The sequence below is a fragment of the Chenopodium album genome, chromosome 13 (assembly GCF_948465745.1).
Source record: "Chenopodium album chromosome 13, dcCheAlbu1.1, whole genome shotgun sequence".
NCBI classification, from domain to species: domain Eukaryota; kingdom Viridiplantae; phylum Streptophyta; class Magnoliopsida; order Caryophyllales; family Amaranthaceae; genus Chenopodium; species Chenopodium album.
Genome location: NC_137846.1, coordinates 46,551,700 through 46,578,308, shown reverse-complemented (window position 1 = coordinate 46,578,308; position 26,609 = coordinate 46,551,700). Strand labels below are relative to the sequence as shown.

Sequence of the window (26,609 nt, the reverse complement as noted above, 5' to 3'; positions counted from 1 at the left end):
TGATGTTTTAAAATAATTTCTCTGACATCAATTATATGAATCAATTTTATTATTATTTTTTTTGGCAAAATCTAATAATGGCTCCGTTTAAAAGATGATTAAAAAGGAGTTGGAATAGTTATTTAGGTAAATGTGTATTGAAAAATTATGAGCACCAAATGAAAAGGAATATATTTTCCATAAAAATAATATTAAAGATTTAGAATAATGTTCGTATAGAATCAAATATTAACAAAAAAAAAAAAAAGTTAAAAAAAAGGGAAATTTTGGAGGGAAAATACAACACCAGGATGTGACACGTGTCACTCCTGGTGTCTAATTTAGTATTAAGTTATTGATGATTTGGGAATGGATGAATTAAATTTGGGAATCAGAATTTCTTTAATGGTAAAGGATGGGCCCAGCTTTCAACGGTACATTTAAAAGTAGCCCCACTTACCCATCTCTCTCCTCCTTTCTCTCACCCCCATGTGCTAGTTTTAGAGTGTACCATTGGGTGATTTATAGTATCATTAGATGATCAAATAGTATCATTGAACATTCAGTGGTACTATATATTTATTCAATGGTACTGTATATTCATTCAATGGTACCAACTACGTGTAGAAATAGTATCACTACATAGTCAATGCTATTACATAAGCTTTCAGTGGTACATTTAAAATTAGTCCCACGTGCCCATCTCTCTCCTTCTTTCTCTCACCCCCATGTGCTTTACAATATTTTTCAATATTTTAAAGTTTGATATGTATTTGCAAATACATATCAAACCTACATTAGTACTTCTTCGACTTTAATCTGTATTAATTTGGATTATTATCAATCTTGGCTTGCCCTTCTCAATTCACCCCTTGATTTGTACTTCGTATGATTACGTAGATTGATAACTCAATCAATTTTTTTTCAAAATATAATGGAAAACTGCCAACTTAGGACATGTTTGGCATCATTTTTTGTTTTTTTAAAAACAAAAAATAAAAATAAGGTTTTTTCACTTTATCTAAAAAATACCATGATTCTAATAAATTTGTCTAACTTTTGGTTTATTATGTGACATATATCCTATGATTTTGAATAGTAAAAAACCAAAAATAGAATACCACAAACGAACCATCAACTAGTGGTTTTCTCGGCCTTAAAAACGCCATTTGAGTTGGCAATTTCCTTGATTGGCTACCGCTAATTCAGATGGCAGTTTTGTGCTAAATCAGGAGGGAAAAAAAAGTGGTTTAGTACATAGATGATGACATAGAGAGTAGATTGGGAAATTGTGAAAGAGTAATGTATTTATGAATGTAGTTCAAAGAGTAAATGTATTTATGAATGTAGTTCGTTAGAGCATTATTGAGGAAAAACACTTCATAAATCCTCCAAAATTAAAACAATCTTAAAAAAAAAAAGAAAAAAAAATGCTCTACATGACAATGAATTTCAAAGATTTGGCTGTCAATTTTTAGAAACACAACCTTTATTGTAATTTTTAAAACTTAAACCATCCATTATATACGTAGTAAATCATTATGTTTTAATTTCATCCCGCTCTTCATTATTATTGCTTCAAAATAAAATATGCAATTTTTTTTAGCAAAAAGTGGAATTATGATGAAAAATGAAAATTGGTGCACATGTTTGCAAATTGGCCGAAGAATAAAAAGTACTCCCTCGGTTATGTTTTGTTCTAACCACTTTTCGTTTTAATTCGCTTTTTTTATGCCCTACTCACAACAATGATAGAAAAATTAGATTACAAAGAACACACGTAGTGAGCCAGTGACACAACTTATACAATTTGTTGGATATCTACATCAACATCTACAACCCTTCAAAAGCCACAAAATGTGTTACTATTTGAAATTAATAGTGTAATGACACTTTTACCCTTGTGTCTTTGTTAAAATACTTTTATGTCCCTTTGCTTAAAAAAAATACGGAGTAGTTCCGTTTGTGCCCTCAAGTTTTTTTTTTCACAAAATTGCCCCTATTATATTGGTCAGCTCTTTGACTCTTTCATTTACTCTGAATACACTCTCCCCAATTCCCTCACAGCCACTCAATCATTCATCTCTTTGGTTTCAGTCTTTAGTAGTCTCTCTCCTCTATTGCATCCTATTCTATTTCCATTTTTCAACTGTGATAAACTCTTCGACTCTCCATTGTACGGCTTCTGATGAAGGTATGGTTCTTTAATCATTTTCTTGAATTTTAAAGTTTTTAGCTTACTTTCAGAATTTGTGAAGAATTTTGTTTTAATGAATTTTGTCGAAACTGATAAATTTTTGGTTTTTTATTTTTATTTTTTTTTATTTTTTACATTCATCAAGATCTGATGAAATTTATTTGATTTTATATGTTTTTACTTTTTAGCTTACATTCATTAAGAGCTGATGATTAAAACCCAACAAAGAACCCACCCCAGCTGTTAGATTCATTAACAAACCGATGAATCTTTGTTGGGTTTTAATCGGAATTGGTTAGGTTCCCTTTCGTTTTTGTTTTTGTATTTGATGTTAATTTGTTAATCAGCTTCTTTAATCAGTTGAAATACGAGCATCATCAATTAGTTTGATTTTCTTGGGAATAAAGATCGACTCTTTGTAATTTTTGTTGTTTATTTTATTGGAAGGTCGATTAAATTGATTGTTTTGTTAGTGATTACTGATAAATTGTTTAATTGATGATGTTTGGTATCTGGAAATTGAAGTGATTCTATTGATGAAAATGGGTCAATTTTTATTTTATTTTTTTTGGTTGTTTTGGAATGCTTTTACATTTGCTTTTTTTAAGTGGAATTGTTGGATAAAGTGTATAAGTGTGTAGTTTGATTGTTAAGGATTGGTTTGGACCAATTGGTGGGATAAAATGTTAAAACCTGATGAAATGTACTTGTTTGTGGTATATGGTGGTTGTGTTAATTGGCAGCTGAGTGCCAAAGATGGCCCTGAGGATTGACATTCCGGCCACCACCCCTGCTCGGCCAATCTCCGATGTAACGTTTACATTATGGGAGGATCTAGCCAACAGTGCTAGCAAGGACTGCCCTAGGGAGATTATTAACAGGATGAAAATTCAGTGTGCTGAAAAGATGATCAGAGGGGCTTTGTGGAACTTTACAGGGGTCTTGGCCTTATAAAAACTTACTGGTATATATATATATGAACTTATGAAGTTTGTTTTTATTTCTTGCTTCATTGCCTTATTTCTATATGGCTGGTGCATATTGCAAATGCTATCCAAATGCTAATTGTGGTCTACCATTTGACAGTACGCTGAATTTGGCAGCATTTCACGAAGATTATCAAGAAGTTCGACAAGGTATATACCACTGATTGTTGTCCTAATTTTCTTAAGTGGTCTCTCTCTCTTATTCTAATTGACCTGGTTTTATTTAGTGATCTTTCTTAGGTGGGTCTCTCTCTGTCTCTCTCTCCTAAACTAATGGCCTTGATTTTCTTAAAGTGATCTCTCTCCCTCTCTCAAATTTTTTTGTATCAAGTTTAAATTTATCTAGATCATAATATCAAAATTTCTTTTTATTATTTCTTGTTAAGAACTAAGTAACTAGGGCAATATGAGTCTCACATGGCGTTCATTCTTCCTAAATTGTTCCGAGTGGTCAGTGGAATTAATGTCTTTAATACCAAATTCTCCGTAGTCTCACCCACTTGAGTAAAGATACATGTTGTTGCATTTAAGTATTTGTTTGCCATAGAAAGAATAGTTTTTCTTGCATTGCTTTTTATCGAGTCATTCAGAGCTACAACAGAAGTGTAACTTTATTTATTATCCCTCTTGTTGCTTAATTTTCTGTAGCACCTTTATGTTTTGCACTCATTTAATGACTCTTTACTGGTGATTACTTGCAGCTGTAAGTGCTCGATGCATTGAGAAGCAGACCTGTGCAACTCCTACTGCATTGTCATTAGTGGTGGTATCTATGGAGTTGCTGCTGCTCGCTTTCTCACAAATGCGTCATTCAAGGTAACTTATTCTGTGCTTATTCTGTCATGCGTTTATTTTGGTGTCCTCCCTCAGTTCTTTTGCTTACGGAGTTTCCTGATATTTTTTCAGGTGATTATGTTGGAATCACGCTATAGACTTGGTGGCCGAATTCATACTGATTACTCTTTTGGCTGTCCCGTTGACTTGGGGGCTTCATGGTTAGCTCCTTTTCTCCTTCACTCTTCTGAGTCTAACCTATTGTGCACTGCCCATAACATAAGCATATTGAGTATAATTATTGCTATGGATTATGGTTTTTGTTGTGTTTAATATAACTTAGGCATATGAAGCATAAATTCTTTTTAAATTTTTTTCTTCCTACATTGTGTCATTGTGGAAAATATTATATACTTTCTATTGGAATCTGGACAGAAGATGTATTGGCCTGGCCACTAAATCAACTCTTTTCGATTGCAGTTGCCAATTCTGAGCAGAATTACATGGTATGACTTATCATCACTTCAGGTTAGGCTTATTGTCATCTGCATGATTGAGGATGGTGAAATTTCATTATATATTAACAATAAGTGTTTATATTGACAATAAGAAGCATGTTATTGATAATTAATGCATTAATATTAAATTTGTTATTAGTCTAATGTATGCTGGACATGAAGTATAGTAAATCTATTCATGTTACTATTTAGAGAGAAAGCAAATGGAATAAATTCTTTTCCATTGAGGCGTAGTCCAAGTAAATTCTTTTCCTTTTGCTTAATGCACCTTAGGTGACAATTTCGTACTTACGTTCTGAAACGACGAAGGTTTGATCACCGTTTGATTACAACATTATTCGAATTCCTCGCACTAAAGTCGAATATTAGACTAAATATGCTCCTCAAGAGGTATTATGCAATTATTTTGACTTTTTTCTGCAATTGGTAAAATTTTTCTATGTTGATGTATTATTGAATGAGATTGCATTAGATGGTTTTATTTCAATTTTTTTTTTTTTTTTTTTTTTTTTTTTTTTTTTTTTTTTTTTTTTTTTTTTTTTTTTGCAATTTTACAGTACAAATGAGTGATTTTCATGGTGTGACTTGTGAAAGGGTATATATCATGATTTAATGTGATTTAGGGGAGTAATAGAAACTGGGTTTGTTGCAAATTGATGATTCCAAAAATTTATTGCAAGATGTTTTTTATTATTGTAAAATTTTCATGTTTTATTGAAAATGTAGTTGATCAAATAGGTTTGAGAACTATGGGATGGGAGGGAGTGCTGATTTTCAAGAACCTAACATCGATTTTAAGTCTAACAAGGGTAATGAGAATTTAGGAAGTAGAAGACAGTAATACATAAGCAAAATTGAGTGATATCAGATCTTAAGATCAATGAAATTCAGCTCATGGATATTTGCAGTAAAAATTCATATGCAAAATCGAGTGATATTTGCGTGAAGACTGTATTGGTGAAATGTACATTGATTAATCTTTCACATGATACAAGTTTCATTTTTGCAATCATGTTGATGAATGGGAAGAAGTTTAGGTGTCTACAATGGTTTGTTTATGTGATAATAGCAATTTAGGAGAATGTAGTATCTTATCTGGTTATGTAGAGTGAATTACACTATTTGTTTCACATGAAGTAAATATAGTATTCCAATATGGTAGTTTCATGAGAGAGTAGTGAAAGTAGAATAACTGTGAGGAATATTATGAGAATAGGGCTGCTGTGGGTGGGGGTGGGGGGAAAGAGAAATGAGATTTTATGGGATACCACAGCTTGAGATTTCTTTTTTGGTAAGTTAATTAATTGTATAAAAATGAATAGAAGTTTGTTGTATTTTCAATTGAATTTTTGTTGTTGATTTTGTAGGAATGTCTCTTATATCAACATATGCAGGTCGGGGGATGATTCTCACGCCTTATGAGTTTGTGTTACAAAAAGGCAATTGAGGAAGCTGAATACACTACCTCGAAGAGAAGCCAATTCCGACGAGGCTTCGAATTTGGAGGACCTGAAATCTAGGAATATATACTGGTATATAATTTCAGAATTTTCTGTTAGAGTAATACCTTTTTATTGTATTTACAGTATAAATATGTTTATTGGGCTTTTAGATTTTGTTTTTGGGGTGTTTGAATTATATGTTAGGTAAGGGAATAATATAGTGATAGGACTGCACATATTTAATTAATCATTTTTCATTATTTTAGCTCTATAAGAACATTACCCCCTTAGGGCCTGTTCTCATACGTTTATTTTCAGTTCAGCTCACCTCAGCTCAGCTCCTACTTTCCTTCTCTTATAAAATATTCATTTCATTTCAGTTCAGTTCAGCTGATTTCAGTCTATTAGAACATGCCCTTAGTCTCTAGCTGAAAAACAATTATTAATTTTCTTAGTTTAATTTATCCCAATTAAAGTAAGCTTTATTAATTGACATTTTGAGGAGAGGAGGGGGCACACTGAGAGAAGAGAGGGGTCAGGAAAAAGAGGAAGAAAGAAGGGAAGGGAAGGGAAAGAGATAGAAAGTGAGACATAGGGCCCGGGAGTGGGAGCCGGAAGAAGAGAAAGAGATAGCAAGAAAGAGGAGTTAGGAGAAAAACCGAGTGAAATAAAGAGAGAATGAGAAAAGGGCCATGAGAGAGCAATAAGAGTCGAAAGAGAAAGAAATAGAGCAATAAAGGCAAGTGGGGCTAGGGGAGAGAGAGAGAGATGGGTTGGGGGAGAGATAGAGAAGTCCCGGTAAAGAAAGAGATACAGAGGCTGGAAGAAAGAAGCAGATAAAGAGAAGCTTAGAAAAATAAAGGGGGTCAGGAAGAAAGAGAGGTGGGAGGGCTTGGGGGAAAAGGGAGCAAATGAAACCTATAATTTTTCAATGTCTTTAATAGGATAGAATAGGGACAAAATGGATTAGAAAGAAAGAAAAATAAGAGAAAGAGTATGGGGCCATGGGCTGATAAAGGAATGAATGAGTGATATGGGAACAAGTTTGACCTGTAATTTTCAAAGGCATTAAAAAAAGTAGGAGAGAAAGAGAGAGATAGAGAGATAGGTGAGAAACAATTCAAGAGAGAGAGAGGTGAGAAACAAGTTTGACCTATATTTTTGCGGTTTTCTCATGTGAATGGACATGGGATTTAAGGGAGGTCTCAGCCCCAATTCTAGAGCGCACAGAAGGAGGGCTAAGGTTGCACAACCATCTAGCTGTTGCTCATGGTATAAATGTAGGTGTAGAAATTAAACCTGTTGAAAAGGTGTAGAGAATACCAACAGGCTATGTTTTAAACTTGATTGCTTTCTGGATAGGCTATCTTTAAACCAACTAGAAGCTCCCTTTAGGTACCCTGTTGAGCAGGTTTCACTAAATTGGTCAATAGAAACATTGTTAGCCTTTTCTCATACATTAGTTTGTTAGCCTACATTATTTGTTTATTTCTCATACATTAGTTTGTACAAAAGGTACTCTCTTGACCTTTTACATTAGTTTGTTAGCCTATATTATTTGTTTATTTATCCCTGCGCAAGGAGCTTCTACCTGCATTACTTTGTGTTTCTTTAGCCCTTTTACTGCACATGCACTGGTTTACCTTGGTTATCCTAAACGCTTGCATAATGTCTAGGAGTTAATTAATTAATTGTTATGATTTAGTCTTGGTTTTTGGAGATAGGTATTATAAAGCATTAGTAGACGAATACTTTTTTATACTAATTTTCTTTCATTTCATTAAAGCAAATTGCTTTTAGCTTTGTTTTTCCTCTTGAATGATTTTAATAATTTGAAACTCAGGTTGTTGGATAGTTGGAGAGAACCTTTAATTTTAATGGGGGAAGAGGTGACTCAGTGGGGAAGAACTAAGTTGCTATTATAAAGCATTTTTAGCCCACTTTGGTGATATAGATAGTGAAAACTGAAGTAAACTAAAGCTATACTTTGACTTTTCATTTTGTCTTCTTTATCCATGTTGGACACTCAACACTTCGACAAGGGTATTATCTTGAATCACATAATTGTAGAAGAAAGTTTGAAAATAGAAGAAAGGAAAACAAAGGGTTAAACACAAAATATATGATGATTCTAATCTAAAATAACAAAGATTTGACCAGCACTCTATCTTAGTAGATCCTCCCATTTGCAATATGCTCCTCTGGTAGTGCTCTTAAAGTAGTTATTTTTATAGTGTAATTGAAGAATAGATAGATAGAGAGAATCTATAAACGATTTAATTCTATGACGCAATATCATAAATAGACGTGTAGAGAAGTAGAGAGAGGGAGTGGAGATTAGCTTTAGACATAAGGGAGTGAATAGGGGGGTTAAGTTATATATAAAATCGTAGTTAGCTGTATAAAATTGTAAAAACATAGGAGCATGTTTAAAAGATTTTAGTAATTATATTTTGATCGTTTTTTTTTAGTAAGCAATATTTGATTCTTAAATAAGAATATTTCCCATGGCTATGGGGAATGCTATAACTAAAATTTTGCATGTTATATATAGTCTTGTGTATATAACAAGATTACTTTTGTTGAGTTGCATAATAAGGTTGTTTATTTAAAATATGCTGAAAAATTATTTGGATTGCTTGACTCGTCACATGCTTGATCAGACAATTAAAAAGGGCAGTACTTAGTTTCAAGATTGCAATTTGTTATATTTTTGTACCTTTTTTTGGGCCAATATATTTTCCATAAATTAGCTTGCTAGAGAAGTATGCTGCATTGCTACATAGCCATTATCTCTAAATACTGTTTTTTGGTCCAATATTTGTTTTTTTTTTCTTTTTTTTTTTTACTATTTCTCTGTACTCAGCCATTGTCGATGGTGTATAGCTTCAATATGCATATTTATGCATGTCTAATTTGAGTTATTTTATGCCTATTTTCTGATCAATACCCAGCGAAAGTGAGCTTCACTCCACTCCTATAATTTTTTTTAGCTTAGATAGATCATGTTTACTTTATTTATCATAACCTAAATCTAATTTCTATAAAATTGTAAGAAAATCTCTAATTCACTATTTCACTTTAATTGCGCCTTTATAATGTTTTGGATTGATGCAAAGTCATGGTTGGAGGTCATTAAGTGAGAGTTTATTTTCATTGAATTTATACTCAAGCTTCCGGAATACATACATGGTAATGAATTTAATTTCATTGAATTCAAGATTTTCAATATGTTTGGCAGGAAAGTGGTGATGTTTATTTGCTTATTTTATTTGATGCTGCAGGTTGATGATCATGTTAGTTAAGGATTTGAAGCCAGTGAAGGATATCGACCATACGAATGTCACTCGATCTCAAATATGAAATTAAAACCAATTAAGCAAGATGAATTGTGATGTGTAACAGAGGATAGTGCTTTTTATAATTAATCAAAGGTAGCTTTTATTTCCACAAAAAATATGTTGTACAAGATGCAGCCTTTGATGATATATACAATGTTTTAAGGGTGAGCAAATTATTTAGGCATGAGCTAACTATACGGAGGTGAGCAAACTATTTTAGGGTAATGTAATTTGAATATGATATTTAGGATTGAGAAAATTCTTTGGGGATGAACAAATTATTTTAGGGTAATGTACGGGTGAGCAATTTATTTAGAAGCGAGGTAATTTGTATATGATTTTTTGAGGTGGACAAATTATTTTTAAGTGAGTTAATTGTATACGACATTTAGGGGGTGAGAAAACTATTTAAAGGTGGATAATTTTATATGATTTATAGGGTTTAATAAATTCTACAAGGACAAGTAAATACTAGGGTGAGTAATTTTTATAAAGGTGAGGTCATATTAATATCCTTATAGACTATGTGAATATATCTCTATACTTAATTACAAAATACTTTATTATTCTTACATTTTCCATCAAACATCAAATGATAATCTAACAAAACAATAACAATCGTTTCTACTCCTTAACGATAAATACAACAATAAGTATTATTACACATTCACTTGCACTACTATATTACCGATACTTAATATTAGTTTACCGGGCTATCGCGCGCGCGATGCGCGATGGCACAACTAGTTTTAACTAAAAATAATTATTATTAATTGGTTTTAATTTAATGTACTCGTATTTATTTTTTAATTTAAAATATAAATTAAATCTTTCATTTTTGAAGTTACTGTATTATTTGCTTTGACTTTGTGGTGGCTTTGGAAGTGGCGTAATACTAGGAGCTTTGATGGGGATGCGTCTAATATTCCTATAGATCAAGTAGCATTTATATATGCTAGGGGTAGCCACGGTGAGGAGGGCGTGGGAGAGGCATTTCAGAATTCACAGTCCGCCCAAAAGAAAGAGAGAGAAGAGATATTTGTGAGATGGAGTCTGCCTAGAGTTGGCTGGGTTATGCTAAACTCAGATGGTGCTGCGTGTGGGAACCCGGGCTTGGCTGCTGCTGGTGGATTGATTCGGGGACACAGAGGGGAGCTTCATGAAGTGTTCGCAATTAATTGTGGCATTTGTATCTGTACCAAGGCTGAAGTTCTTGTGGTGCTCCAATGCTTAGCCATAGCTTGGAATGGTGGGCACAAGAAGGTTCAAGTCTCTGTGAATTCTGAAGTTGTTGTTAGAATGTTGGAGGAAAATCATTCCCCCAACTCTCCATATATTCATATCGTTTAAAAGTGTCGTGCCCTTATCTCGAGAGAAGGGAGATGGGACGTCACCATTGAACACTGTTACAGGGAGGCGAATCGTGTTGCGGATTGGCTAGCCAATTTTGGAGTGGAAGCATCTCAACCCCTTACTATCTTCTTACCGGTCCCTAAGGATCTTACTGCGGTTTTATTGGAGGAGCTTGGGGGAGCAACTAGACCGAGGATGGTGCCAACTCGAGAGTAATGTCTTCATTTGGGGGGCTGCTCTTTAGTTTAGTACTTTAGCTGTTTCTTTTTTGTGTTTTTTCTTTCTGTTTGTTTTTGTTGTTTTTTCTTTCGTTTTTGTGTGTTCTGTTTCTAAGCTCTGCCCACTTTCCCACAAAAAAAAAAGAAGTTATTGTATTATTTGCTCACCATATTTAAATTAACATTATTACGAGATTTGTAACTCTTAATCTATTTTTAAAGTTACTAACGTACAATTGGTTTTTAAAACAAAATTAATACTTAAAGGGCTTGTTTGAGATTGTTTTCAGTTTTCTGTTTTTTATAAAACAAAAAACCAAAACACAAAAAACTAGAAAAAGGTGTTTACACTTTTCTGTTGTCGGTTTTCAAAATCATCATGAATTTAATAAATCTGACTAATTTTTTATTCATTATATGACACATATCACATGATTTTGAAAAAAAAAAAAAGAAAAAAAGAAAATCAGCGATGCCAAACGAACTGATGCTCAAGCAATTTACTGCAACTAAGCAAATGATGACTGTTGTTGCAACGATACAATTTTTAAAGCATTGAGATTTCATTTTTATATGACATTAATCACAAATCAATGATGGTGATTTAAGTTCGTTTGAAATTCAATTTTAATATTTGAGCGGAGGTCAAAGTTGACTATTATTGGAGTTACAACTTACAAAAATATTCTGATTTATTTTTGTAATGTTTTGTGCTTTGATGGAGTTATATATTTGTCTGTGTAAGCTTTACTGGAAGTATATAATTACACACTATACAGTTCCCCCGTATACTTGGATAACGTACTATAGGTCTATAGTAGTCGGGTATTTTGGTTGTTCTATAATATGCTTCTACTACTTAATACGCAGATTATGGAGTGTATAAGTTGGGGTTTTAGAGCTGTTAAAAGCTGACCAGATCCGAAATACCGACCTAAACCCGACTATTAACCGACCCATCTGAACCCGAAAACATGGTGATCCAAACCCGACATGACCCGACCTGAAACCAACCGTAGACCCGAGTATTTGAGACTCGAACCCGAACATGAACCGACCTAAAGATAACCCGACCCGAATGTAACCCGTAAATTATTGACCTGAACCAAACCCGACCTGAACCGAAATTGACCCAAATCCGTTTTAACCCGCCAAAATCCGAATTTAACCCGACTTGAATTCAACACGACCCGATCCTAACCCGACCCAAATTTAACCTGACCTATTACTAACCCGACTCAAAATTCAACCCGACCTGTTACAAACCCGACTCGAAATCAACCCGACTTGTTATTGACCCGACCCAAATTCAACCCGACTTGTTATTGACCAAACTCGAATTTTACCCGACTTATTGCTAACCCGACCCAAAATTCAACCCGATCTATTACTAACCCGATCCGAAATCAACAGGACTTGTAATTGACCCGACCTAAATTCAACCCAAATTGTTTCTCGCCGGAATTCAAATCACCTTAAATTCAATTTAGACCACCTTATTATTATTGATCAAAGCATTTTGTCTAGGGAGACCAAGTTGGTCCAGGCAACAAAAGAAAGAAGCATCATCCCAAATTTAAGAGTTAAATACAGTATATATTTGTTGTATGGTCAAAGGAGATAATTATCTTCCTAAATTATAGGCTGTAGTTCCCTACTATGTTGCCATATATATATTGTTATATAGTCAGAGGAAATAATTAGCTCGATAAAAATGATAATTACCTATTTACAATTAGTTAGAGTTTAGCCTATAATGATTGACAAAGGCATGTACATTGTAAATATGCAGTTATTTTCTTAATGATAAAGAAGGAAGATATTTTCTCAATCTTTCAAAGGATTTTTTTTTTATTTATTTATTTTTTCCCATTTTCCCCTTAGACATATATAATAACTTTTTTTTTTCTTGAGGAAATAAATATATATAGTTAAATTGATACACAAAGATTAAGATATATATATATATATATAAACTTAGATACAAAAAATTAGAACTTATTGTGCTAAATTTATGTGGTCTATAAGATGATTAAGATCAATGTTTGGTTATTCCTAGCACATATACATGACCCGACTTGGAAATGACCCAATTTGATCATAACCCGCAAATTATTGACTTGAACCAAATTAAATTAGCTTGGTGAACCTAGCTAATTTGCTTGAGTTAAACTTGCCAAAAAAAGGGGTTAATATATAAATAAAATTAAATTTAAAAAGCTAATTAAGAGCATCTCATCATTGGAACGATCGAGGTAACGTGACGAGTCACTGTCCTAAGTAAAAAAAACCCACTATAGTACGGCTGGACAATGAGTTATGAACCTAGGGTTAACACCTCATCCGTCGGTAAAGGCGCACTCCAATGGACGAAGTGAAAAGATTGAGAACCTGTCTTTGTTGGTTGTGATCTTGGAACACTTTTTAGACAAGATACTAGAAGAGAGAAATAAGTAATTTGGTATTTTAGAAATAAGTAGAAGATTTTTTTTTTTTTTTTCCACTTACCACTTGAAAGGGAGAGCTTGTTTTTTTTAATAACCATTAAAGAGAATGTTGAAATTAATAGGAAATAAAGAGTTTTGTAACCAAAGAATAATTTGACAATAAACTCAGGGTATGTTCTGATTAACTGAACTGAGCTGAACTGAACTAAACTAAACTTAACTTATTGGAACTGAACTGAATATTTTATAAGAGAAGAAAATTAAGAACTGAACTGAATTTAACTAAAAATAGTCGGAAAAGAACAAACCCTCAATTTGTAATGCTAATCTATCATTATCTATAATTAAATATTGTGATTTTTTTAAATAATAATTTGTACTATGATTCTATTAATGCCAAAACGTTTAATACTTGTAATTATATTTAATTAATACTCCCTCCGTTTTTAAATACTTGCTCCATTTCTCCATGTGCGGAGTTTTACGAGAAATTAGAGAAAGTAATAAAATATGGAGGTAATGGGGTTGGTGGAAGAATAAAAAATTATAAAAAGTAAAAGTAGTGGAGAATTGAAGGAGAGAGAATATGAAATTAATAAAATATAATATTTGTTGGGTCTACTACGTGAGTAAAATAAATTAAATATTGTAAAAGATTTTCAAATAAGGAAATGGAGCAAGTATTTAAAAATGGCCGAAAAAGAAAAGTGGAGCAAGTATTTAAAAACGGAGGGAGTATTTCTTTATTCTTGTCAAAAAAAAAAAAAAATTCTTTAATGCAAATACCTAAAAAAACCCGAACATTTGCTGAAAAAAAAAAAGATTTATTTATTTGCAATACCTACTTTGAAGAACATTAAAAAAAAAAAATGAGAGGTGGTATTCCACATTTCTGTACTAAGGCTGTGTTTGGTAACTAGCTTATTTGAGCAAAATTAGCTTATTTGACTAGTATTAACTTATTGACTGTTAAATAAGCTAATTCAAGGCGTTTGGTGGAAATCTTATTTAAAGAGATTATTCCACTAAATAAGTTCTTTTTCAAAAAGCTCCTTTTAGGAGCTTTTTCAATTAGTTTATTCAATTCTTATGGTGAAATGACATCGATACCCCCATTTAATTAAAAAAAACCTATATGAATCACCTATCCTACAATTAACTTATTGGTCATTTCACATAATCAATTAGATTTAAACAATCAGCTATTTACCAAACACTTTTCTACAATAAGCTAATAAAATAAGTTAGTCAAATCACAATCAGCTTATTAAAATCAACTAACACAATCAACTTCAACATTCAGCTTTTCTCCAAACGCGACCTAAAATTTTTCCCTCACAAATCACCCTAATTCCTCAAGAAAAAAATCACCCTAATTTCCAAATTACAATGACTTTAATAACGCTCTAATGCACCTCAGAGCACTCACAACAGTGATCATTTTTTTGCTCATGAGCAAAAATGGTATAAATGGCACTACATCAATGAGGAGAATAAAAAATGCTCATGAGCATTTCACAATTTGCTCATAGGATGAGCAAAAATGGAGATGAACAGTAATTTCGTGGTCCCCAAAACTCCTCCAAAGTGGCGCCTTTTTTTTTTGCTTCCCACACCCCCAAAACGACGTGTTTTGGGAAGGTCACCGAAGACCCACAACCCAAAACGACGCGTTTTGAGTGCTGGGAAGCAAAAAAAAAAAAATTAATTGCTATGGCTGACAGGGGCGTGTCAGTCCAGCGTATGGGGAGCTGACACGCGTCCCTGTCAACTCTTTAAGCCAATTAGATTTTGTTACCGTTTTTAAACGGTAATTAATTTAAAACGGCTATTTTGGCCGATTTTTAATTTAAAAAAAAAAAAAAAATTCACCAACGGTTAATTTTTTTTCTCTACAAATAGAGATCCATTTTGACATAATTTCAAAAATCACAAAACCACTCTATATTATTCTTACTCCCAATATTAGTGAGATTTATTTTATATATATTTTCTAATATAAAGTTCAAAAAGGTTATTTTTTTTTGGTTTATAATTGTTAATTAATTTTTTAAGTACACTCTAATATTTTTAAAAACGTTATTAACGATATTTTAATTATAATATTTTGTTTTACTTTCAAAAATCACAAAAACTTTCAAAAATCACAAAAACACTCTTTATTATTTTTACTCCCAATTCTAGTAAGATTAATTTTTTATTTTCTAATATAAAGTTCAAAAAGGTTTTTTTTTTTTTTTTTTTTTATATTATTGTTAAATAATTTTTTTAGTACTCTAATATTTTCTAAAACGTTATTAACGATATTTTTATTTTAATTTCGGTGCCTCTTAAGTATTTATTATCATTGTTAATTTATTATACAATTTAATGGATCCAAACAACCCTAATTACTATCAACTTGCTCAACATTTTTCTGATTTAGGTGATGATTTCATCACTAGTCCCAATTTTTAATTATTCCTACAAAGATTAGGAAACCCGTCTTCTCAAAATTCGGTTCATCAACCAACACCTCCACAAATTCCTAATGAAAACACTTATAATGAGCAACAAACTCCTCCCGTTACCGAAGGAAACAACTCTGAGTATGATGTCAGCCAAGAAGAAGCTGTTCCGGAGACACCACAATATCCTCCACCACCTCCAAGGAATCCGGCCAATCAACCACTCGCTAAAGCGAGTCGCATTTGGTCGGTTGTTGAGGATGAAGCTCTAATTGGGTTATACCTAGAAATAAGTGATGATGCGCTTCGTGGTACGAGCCAAAAGGCATCCGAACTTTGGCGAAAAGTTCATGCAGCTTACTGTAATCTACAAGCTGAGAAACCGCATATTTTCCCACCAAGACCTATGAAGAGTTTGGAGACACATTGGAGAAGAATGGCAGTTGATTTGCTACAGTGGACTAGTTGCTATGAGGAGGCGGGCAAACTTCCTTAAAAGCGGAAGTGGTTACAACGAAGCTAATCGAATTAAAAATGCTTCCAAGTTGTTTTATATCTCCTCTAATCTACAACATAATTTTGCATTTCCACATGGAGTGGAAATGGTTAATAAAGATCCAAAGTGGAGGACAAAACTAAGATGGGGTCTGTCAAAGGAGGAAAGAAAGGGTTGTGGTGCCGATGATGAGGAAGATAGCAGTGGAAGTGGGAAGAGGTCTAGGGCGGAGAGTGAGAATGAAATCCGTACTGATGGATATATGTCCGGAGGTCTACCACGACCGGACGGTGTCAAAAAAATGAAGGCTAAGCGTAAGGGAAAAGCAGTAGCTTCCGAAAGTGCAATATTGAGCATCAGTGAACAGATAAAGGCGTGTACTGAGGTTAGAGAAAGGGAGGCAAATTTACGGCAGCAACGGTTGGAACTTGATAGAGAAAAGGAAAAGAGGAAGCAAAAACAAGTTGATTTAGCAGAGAAGAAGATGAATTTTGATATGCTACAATCACTTTTAGGAAGGACAACGCCACTCACTCCAGCTGAAGAGGCCCACAAGGAAGAGTTACTTCAACTAGTGTACGGTAGAAAATGATTGTATGTCTTTAAGTGTTGTGATATAATTAAAAATTAAAGTATGAACTACAATTTAGGTTTTATTTTAGTGATGTGTTAAGTTTATTTTTAATTAGTTGTATTCCGAGATTAGATTTTTCTAATTTATGTAATGAAGTTGAATTATTGTAAGCAAAGACTGGTCATAATCACTTGTGGTCATGTCTCATTCATGTCCCTTGTCTTGCTATATTTTGAGTAGTCATGTGTCTTTCATGTCACTTGTCTTGTTGTATTTTGAATAGTCAAGATTCTTTTATGTCAAAAAGTATCTTTAATCACTCATGGAATTGTCATTCATATTTAATCACTCATGGAATTGTCATTCATATTTTTGACCTCTCATTGAGAGTTCATGCTTATAAATACTAGTGAAACCATCTACACAAACACAATATAATCTAACTCCTCAAATATATCAAACACTCATAAGTATCAAGCAAACACAATGTTTTCCATTGGCTCAACCTCCAGCTCATCTGATTCTGATCAATACGTAGAATTTGATCATTTAGTTGACGAATTTGTCACAACCCATCTACCAACTTTGTTGTCTAACCAAACACAACCCTAACCCGTATCTGAAATTGAATGTGTTCCAGAGCGTAGAGGGGATACGGATAGAAGAGATAGGGAAAAGGGGCATGTTCAATTATTTAATGATTACTTTGCAAGTAATCCAGTTTATAGCGACAAACAATTTCTGCGTAGATTTCGAATGCAACGACCTTTGTTTTGTAGGATTATGAACAAGGTGGTCAAGGGGGATCAATTCTTCCAGCAGCGTAGGAATGCAGCTGGCCTGGAAGGCTTGGGTTATCACCGTTGCAGAAATTCACCGCTGCGATTAGAATGCTAGCGTACGGTACCTCTCCAGATGCCGTGGATGAGTATCTGCACATTGGGGAAACAACCTCCAGATTGGCATTGCAACATTTTTGTCAAGGGGTTATTACACATTTTGAAGCTGAATATCTCAGAAGTCCCACCGACGAAGATTTAAGGAGAATCTTGCATCAAAATGAAATGCGAGGTTTTCCCGGTATGATAGGTAGCATTGACTGCATGCATTGGGAGTGGAAGAATTGTCCTATGGCTTGGAAAGCGCAATACGCAGGCCATAATAAAAATACAACCCTCATTCTGGAGGCCGTTGCAGACCAAGATTTATGGATTTGGCATGCATTCTTTGGAATCCCTAGATCTTGTAATGATCTTAATGTCCTTTACCGTTCTCCGGTATTTGATGATGTTATTCATGGCCGGGCACTTCCAATTCATTTTACCGTGAACGACCATGAATACAAGTTGGGCTATTACTTAGCAGACGACATTTACCCAAAATGGGCTACTTTTATTCAAGGTATAACACTTCCTCAACTTAAGAAGGATAAATTATTTGCTGATAAACAAGCTGCGGCTCGGAAGGACGTTGAACGAGCTTTTGGGGTTTTACAGGTTAGGTTTGCCATTCTACGACAACCCTCCCTTGCATATAACGAAGACATATTGTGTGACATAATGAAAGCTTGTATCATTATGCACAACATGATTGTCGAAGATGAACGACACAACTATACTCGGGCCGAAGTTTTAAGAAGGTGCTATGAACAAGATCGCCCGCAAATTACAAGACCCACTACAAGTGCTACAGTTAACAACAACTAACATTTTAAATTCAATGTTGGCCGACCGCATAACGTTGATTTCGACACGTATGTCCAGGGAGGAATGTCACTACGTGATAGAGACACTCATGTTCAATTAAAAGCAGATTTAGTGGAACACATTTGGCAACAATATGGTTCTATTAATGAGTAAAAAATTAAGTTGTCGTATGATTACAATTTAATATAGTCTTATGTAATCGTATGTTAAAAATCTAAGTTCGGTTTGTAGTATGTATTAAATGTAATCGTACGCCACTAAAATATTATGTTGTCTTAAATTTATAATTGTTTCAATATTATTAATTAATATTTAATAATTGTATTAAGTTAAATAATAGTATAATTGTCCCTTCAAAAAAAAAATAAAAAAATAATAGTATAATTGTAATTAGTAGTACTAAAATTTCATTTAACCAAAACATAATTAATAATAATATGGTGATATGTAAGAGAGAGAAATGTTGGTGGGGTATGTGAAAAAGTAAGAGAGAGATTGATGAACATTTTTTTTTTGATCACTAGTGGAATAAAATTTGTTCACAAAAAATGCTCATGAGCAAATTTGGTTGGAAAGAGAGAGAAAGTGGATAGAGAGAGAAAGAACAAAATTTTTTTTTTTCTCACTAGCGTGAGTGCTCTCAAGGCCTCAACCAAATATTCAACGTCGAACCACTTATCAAGTTATCAGCCTTCACGCCAAAATCCAAAACAGAAAAAACACTTGCACACCAACTATTCGACAAAAAGCCTAAGTGAAGAAAGAACAGAGCAAACTTCAAAAATTTTCAAAACCTCTCTTTCATCGAACCAATTTCTTCTCCTTGCATTCAATTAAAAGCAAAGGATCTTCTTTTTCAGTTGGATACACAGCAATTGTAAGTCTATCATGCCCAATTTAGCTTCTTTTGTTTCTAGGGAAACTAAATCCATTAAAATTCTATGTGCAGTTGTATTAAAGGGTGATTGGAACCAATTTTTAAAACCCCAAATTGGTTCTAATTTGACTTCAGTAAAAGTTGAGAAAATATTATCACATCTTTCATTAGATTATTATGGTTCATGGGTATTTTATGAATGGGTTGAAAAGATTCCTGGGTATAAGCATTCCCTTGAATTAACTTGGTCTATGATTCATTTGTTGACAAAACACAACCACTTTAGAATTGCACAGAATTTGCTTCAGAAAATTGCTCCTAAGAATTATTTATCATCCCACACTGTTCTGAATGCCCTTGTGGGTGCCCAACATGACCCGGGTTCGAATTCGCAGATTTTGAGTTGGTTAGTGATATATTATGCTGATTCTAAGATGACTCAGGATGCTATTCAAGTGTTTGAGTATATGAAAATTAATAGGATTAAACCTCATTTACATGCTTGTACTGTACTATTGAGTTCTCTAGTGAAGGTGGGGTTGACTGCTACCATGTGGAAAATGTACAATATGATGTTGAAACTTGAGATTGATCCTAATATTCATGTGTATAATGTGTTGCTTCATGGTTGTTGCAAGTCTAAGGATGTGGAAAAGGCGGAACAGTTGTTGAATGAGTTGGAATTGAAGTGCATATTGCCTGATCTTTTCACTTATAATACACTGATTTCTTTGTATGTAAAGAATGGTAAACACTATGAAGCCTTGTCTGTTCAATACAGGATGGAAAATGCTGGTATGGCACCCGATATTGTGACTTATAATTGCCTATTATTTGGATTTTGTCGGGAAGGTAGGATGAGGGAGGCTTTGAGGCTTTTTAATGATATCAAGGGTGCAAAACCTAACCTTGTGACATATACTACTTTGGTTGATGGATATTGTCGGGCAAATGACCTAGAGGAAGCATTGAGGTTGTGCCAAGTAATGGAGGCTAAAGGTGTCTATCCATCAGTTGTTACTTATAATTCGATTCTACGCAAACTTTGTGAACAAGGGAGGATACGGGATGCAAACAAGCTTTTGAATGAGATGAGCGAGAAGAAGGTAGAGCCTGATAATGTTACTTGCAATACATTGATAAATGCTTATTGCAAGATAGGAGATCTGGAATCTGCCTTAAAAGTCAGAAACAAGATGTTAGAGGGTGGGTTGAAGGTTGATCAATATACTTTTAAAGCACTTATACATGGTTTCTGCAATGCCAAAGAGATAGATAAAGCAAAAGAGCTGCTTTTTGATATGCTTGATGCGGGTTATTCTCCAAGTTTTTGCACTTATTCGTGGATTGTAGATGTTTACTGTCACCTGGATAATGAAAAGGCAGTAGCAAGACTGCCAAACGAGCTTGCAAAGAGAGGTCTATTTGTTGATCTCTCTGTGTATCGAGCTCTTATTAGAAGTCTGTGTAAAAAAGACAGAACTGAATGGGCTAAAATAATTTTTGATTGTATGGAAGAGAAAGGAATCAAGGGAGACAGTCTTGTATACACTAGCTTGGCATTTGCCTACTTTAAAGAAGGGAAGAGAAGGGAGACCTCAGAGTTATTAGATGAGATGTACAAGAGGAGGTTAAGTGTAACATTAAGAATATATAAATGTTTAAGTGCTTCAAAAGCAAGTGAGAGCAACTTATTAGAGGTCTTTTGGAATCACTTGTTGGAAAGAAAGCTTATATCAAAGAATGTTTACAAGCACATGCAAGACCTAAATTGACCTCCCATTAAACTGAGTGACTTTGGTATCGTGGCATTTCAATGCAGCATGTCGAAATTGGACAGGGATACGGATGCCCTTTTCTGGAAAAGAATGACGGGATATAAGTAATTTTGCTCTGTGTTCATTCAAGCTTTCTAGCTCAACTACCTTCTTTACTGGTGTAGGTAATATAAATTATTGTACTACCTAAATTAGTACAGTTATTAGTCTTACAGAATTATTTGAAGTTATAAAGATCTCTCTCTCTCTATTTTTTTTTTATTTTTTTATTTTTTTTTTTTTTGTGAAAAATATAAAGATCTCTTTTATGTAATACGAAGTAGAAAATTATTCAAAGTCTAGAGTGAATCTTATAGTGTAGTACTCCGACCACAGTCAAAACGGTCCTGTCCTTGTGTCTTTGTGAGCTTTGCTGTTTTCTCTATATCAAACCTAGACGAAGAACAATTTATTTTATGTTTAATATTTTATAATAGTCATTTTCTGGGATCTCTACGAACAATCGGTATGCTTAAAGCTTTTTACTTTGTTTTAAAGCTTACATTCGTATAATTGGTTATGGAGTATTTTGTACGTGAATTGTTGTTGTGTCATACTCAATTACTCATCTAGCGTCATGGCTAAATTTACGATAAAACCACGAGTAAATAGGTGCTGCTCGTATTAATTTTTAGGTAAAATCACGTGTCGGTAGTGCAGTATGTCGATAGTATAAATGTATATTTCTGATTGAAGCTTATGTACGAATTTGCATGTTCTATTTCGTTTAAGAATTGTTACTTTTTTGTGTCAAAAATGGAATTGTTACTCCTTGTTAGCTTCAATGGCAGCAAGGAGTTGCTGTATTGTTTTTATGCTGTTATTTGCTCAAGTTTTATTCTTCAATTGTGGATAATACTTTCTGTTTTTGGAGTATGTAACTGTAATTCTTTCCTTATCAGGTATTGTGTTGATCAATGGTTTCTTCTAGGTGACCAAAGCACCAAACTATGTCATAACTTGTGAGGAAAGCCAAGAAACATTCAAATGGGGAATCAAGATAGTAACAGATGATTCAGAAATTAACTCTTACAAGTCTTTTACCTATCAAGGTGTCAAATAGTGTCTTCATGACTGTGTTTACCTATATGGTCAAGGTGCGAAAGATACAGATATAGCTAAACTTGTAAAGACATGGGAGTAAAAAACAGGAGCAAGAGAAAGAAAGTTATATGGTTTTTCTGCCCAATAGATGTATGCAGTTTCTTAAGGAGTACAAGCCATTTTAGTATGACCTATTTATGGCTTCTGGTGAGGGCCAAGGAGTTTCCAACATTATTCCTCTGGTAATTTCTCCTACCTTCTTGTTCACTTTCCTAATAATTTCCCATGTCTGGCAAGCTAACAAATTGTATTTTGGGAATCACTGTGAATGCTTTATTTATCAAATTTATGCACTTTATGAGTCCAATGAATATATATTCGTTGAACAAAATTAGGTAGTTTTGTTCAAACTACTCCAATTTGCTTTGTGCATCTATTTAACATTTCCCTTGTTTTTGTTATTCGTAAGTGAAAATTGTCTTTCCTTTGGAAGAGTTTCTGTAGATGTTGTATTAAGGGCACATATCCAAATGAATCACAGCCCCGTTCCTGATATATTTTGAGCCCTAGGCATAATATTAGAAAAGGGCCCCTCACCTAACTAATATTTTTCTTTAAATATAGTTAAACAAAAAATCGACAAAAAATGAAAAAAAATTATATTATTTAAATTATACTTAATAATATCGTTCAAAAAAAATTATATACTGCATAATCTCCACTTCATAAATAAATCAAAAAAGGTGATTTGTTCAAGCATTTTGTGGCAAGTGTTTATACAATTAACTCAAGGTTTATTGTCAAAAAAAGGTTGATTTTCTATTATATCCTTCTCAATTGACAATTTTGCCAAACAATTCAACATCTCTTGCCAAATATACATTATTCATTTATTCAAACGTATAAAAGTATACTAATAATGATTATACTAGCTATGACTAATTGACTAGAGTTTAGTATGATAAAATCATATTGATAATTAGATTAATTACTCCGTATATAATAGTTATAGTACTCCGCTGAGACTCCGTACTAATGTACTATATAATTAGAGTAAATCAAATCCCTTAAATCATGGCACAATACTTAGGCTAGTATTTACAATTGAATATATCTACAAGTAATGAACAATATAAATAGAGTAAGAGCTATATTGTGTTACCTTTATGCAATCATCCAAGGAGGATCGGACGTCAAGGATGAACAAAGAGCAAGCCGCCAATGTGAAATTGATCGAAATTAAAACAACCAATAACATAAATAAGATGGGAGTTGAATAATTGCTGATAGATTTTTTATTATTATTTTTGTCTTGTTAATTGTCTTAACCATTGCCATAATCTAGAGAACTTGAACTGAACTCTTGAATATGGGTAGTTGAAGATAAAATCTAAATGATATTATGCGAATGAATATTATACCAATTGATAAAGGGGTAAATTAGAATCCATTAAAGAAAAAAAAGTGGTAAATTGGAAAGCTACTGATAGCTATTCAATTAATGAAATTAAAAAGGGAAATGAAGAGGTGCATTGTGATTCTAACCAAATCAACTAATAGCTATTCAATTAATGAAAATAAGTAATTAAAGCTAATTAAACAATCACATTTCCCGTAGTAGTATTTGACTTTTAAAATTTACTTACACTACACTAATAGGGCAAATTAGAAGGCCATTTATACTTTATTATTTTTTTTAATATAAAAATTTTGGGCCCCTTTACCCCGTGGGCCCTAGGCGGTGGCACTCTTGGCCTACCCTCAGGGCCGGCCCTGATGAATCAGTAGGCACTATAGCCATGTTGTACTCAGAACTTTTATGGTTGGATGAAACAATTAATTGCTGTAAGAAAATGATGTATATATTAATCAACCTTGTATAGGTCTAGCTGTCCAATCTATGGACTTGGTGAATCAAAGTTTATCGAGACTGTTAAGAGCAATGTTTATATTCCCTTTTGGCAAGCCAGGTGTAATTTTGTCTAATACTAGGATGCTCCCTGCAAGAACAGTCTGTGAATATGGATAGGGTTACATGGTCGAAATGTTTTACAAGAATTTAGGAAAATTATCTTAATTTTCTCCCCCTTTTTTTTTTTTTTATTAAGCTATTGTTGGGAAATGTAATGTTGCATGTACTGCAAAGGGTAGAAGGAACACTCTTCTATCTAAATCAGATTTGGCAAAGACTAACTACTATGTTTCCCATATCCTTGATGTCGGAGATCTGAGGATATCAAATAAGTTTCCTGATATCATTGACAAGATAAAAGATTAGTGTGAACTGTATGATTTTTATGTCTTAGTTGGATTACTTGTACTTTAAAGAAATCTTGGTAAAACGTATAGAATTTTCTACTTGGCTTCAGTTCTTAAAGTTAGTTGTTGGAGGCCTCAATTTTTTTTTTTTTTTTTTTTTTTTTTCCCCATGGTATATTGACATTGAAGTGACTTTCTTGATAAAGACCGACTTAGGTTTATTGCAAACAATGCAATAATGGTATCAATGGGAAGTCAAAGTGTCAAACTTGTTGTGGCTGGTTTGTTTAAAATGTGACTTTTCTTACCTAGGAGGGTAACGATTTTTTGCTGTGTTTGAGTGCAAGAATATATGAGTTACAGAAGTACGGACTATTACTAGAAGAGCGCTTCTTGCTAATTTATTACAAGACAATAAAAAGCTACCTTCAAAAAAGTGAAATTTCAATGCTCTCATACAAGATTTTACCAAGAAAAAACTGTAGTTGGTCTTGCACTCTTGCCTTTGACTTTGTAATATTCCTTCTATTTGAAGTGTTTGGATTTTATGTTGGTTCTTTATATTCTGTTGTCCACAAATCATATTATATATGCTTGTAATGTCTATATCTGTAATCTTTTTCTCTTTCGTATTTTAATGAGTAGGCAGTTGGTTATCTTCATTATTGTTTTGCAATGTGTTCTTTACATTCTGGTATTCTATTCATCTTTTGAAATTATCTGAATTAGTATGTCTATCTTTCTACTATTTCACAACACAACATACCACACCACATGTACAATTTTTTTCCCATTTTACCTGCTTTACTTTCTAATGGCGGTTATAGACAGTTATGTTCTCTCTTGTTATATATAAGCAGGCATTTTATATCTTACCATTGAATTAGCAAACATTTTCTTAAGTCCATGTGTATGCCTAACTTCTTCTATTGTTCGTTTTGAACAGTGAGTGACCATTTTGCCTTAATTTACTGGTTAAAAAGAAGATTCTGCCCTTGCGTCCTTTATCTGATGCTGCAATATTAATATTATCTTGGATGTTGACTAAGATATTGGAAGACCTCCATGTTGTGACGAAGAAGGTGTTAAGAAAGGACCCTGGACTCCTGAAGAAGATCAAAAACTCCATTCGTTATGGTGCTGCGAGAGAGGGAGATTCGAGGTATGGGGCTCTTGTTTTTTCATCACCATTGACATTTCTACCGCGGATGACGCCGCCGCCGTCAAGGTTCTCTTCTTCTTGATTGTTTGTTCATATTGATGATTTCTGGTGATATATTTGATCAATTTGATTTTGGATTACTGAGTGTTCTCGGAAACCCTAGAATTTAACTAAATATAAATTCAAGAAAAATATAACAGAAGTTAAAAATTGGAAAATTACCCAACATTTTTTTAGCACACACAATTTTGGAAATCTTAGACAATAATTTACATAGGTAATTGCTACTTATTGTAAATTTTTTGTTTATTTAGTGAGAAATTTGAAATCAATTAATTCTGATTCATTCATTTTGATGAGATGAAGAACGGTAGGTCGTTGGGCTACCACCCCACCCAATCAAACAAAATTTGTAACTCAACAAACCCCTATTAAGTGTAGTGGTAAGTCAAGGTCGAACCCAAGGGAATGGAGGTCGAATGCACAATGCCTAAGTCAAGCTATTCCGAAGTCAAATAAAGGGGTTTATGAAGGAAACTAGAGCTAGAGCTAAATGATGCAAGAACTTGTATGAAATCAATCTAAAAGACACTAGGGCAATGGATCCACATGTAATTGTTATGGAAAATGGTAATTTGGGAGGTCAAACCGACTAAGTCAAGTGATATGAAGGAAGATCAATCATGTATCCAAAAGAGCATACCAAGTTAGTTCACCTAGAGGTCTAACTAGCGTCAACTACGCTAAACACTACCTAGGGAACGTCACAAAGCACCTCAATCGTGAAATTGCAAGTTACTAATCAATGGCCCGTATCATAGCAAGCTCACAATGCAATCTAGTGCAATAATCAAAGATGGCCAAACTTCAATCAATCACACACATGCACATGAATTGTCAACCAAATTTAATCATATCATCAACTCCATCAATTATCCCCAAATTACTCTAATCCATCACTCAAACATGCTT

General features: G+C 33.5%; 1 protein-coding gene and 1 long non-coding RNA gene across 4 annotated transcripts; both read left to right on the top strand.

The window, feature by feature from the left end:
- The first annotated feature begins 2,051 nt into the window (after nucleotides 1-2,051).
- On the top strand, nucleotides 2,052-9,674 carry LOC145574827 (uncharacterized). Of its 3 annotated transcripts, XR_014098192.1 has the most exons (9): nucleotides 2,052-2,173; nucleotides 2,920-3,140; nucleotides 3,263-3,312; nucleotides 3,864-3,978; nucleotides 4,069-4,157; nucleotides 4,417-4,464; nucleotides 4,728-4,844; nucleotides 5,822-5,986; nucleotides 9,181-9,674. It is a non-coding gene; the product is annotated as an uncharacterized LOC145574827 (long non-coding RNA). The 3 variants fall into 3 exon arrangements; XR_014098193.1 differs by lacking the exon at nucleotides 4,728-4,844 and having other exon boundaries at nucleotides 5,849-5,986; XR_014098191.1 differs by lacking the exon at nucleotides 4,728-4,844.
- Nucleotides 9,675-19,206: 9,532 nt separating this feature from the next.
- On the top strand, nucleotides 19,207-22,416 carry LOC145574824 (uncharacterized). Its single transcript, XM_081632683.1, has 2 exons — nucleotides 19,207-21,297; nucleotides 22,075-22,416. Exon 1 carries the CDS (start codon nucleotides 19,367-19,369, stop codon nucleotides 21,128-21,130), a length of 1,764 nt encoding a protein of 587 aa, XP_081488809.1. The 5' UTR covers nucleotides 19,207-19,366; the 3' UTR covers nucleotides 21,131-21,297; nucleotides 22,075-22,416.
- The last annotated feature ends 4,193 nt before the right edge of the window (nucleotides 22,417-26,609 follow it).

Coding starts and splice junctions, on each gene's coding strand:
- LOC145574824 (XM_081632683.1), top strand. CDS start 19,367: ATGCCCAATTTAGCTTCTTTTGTTTCTAGGGAAACTAAATCCATTAAA.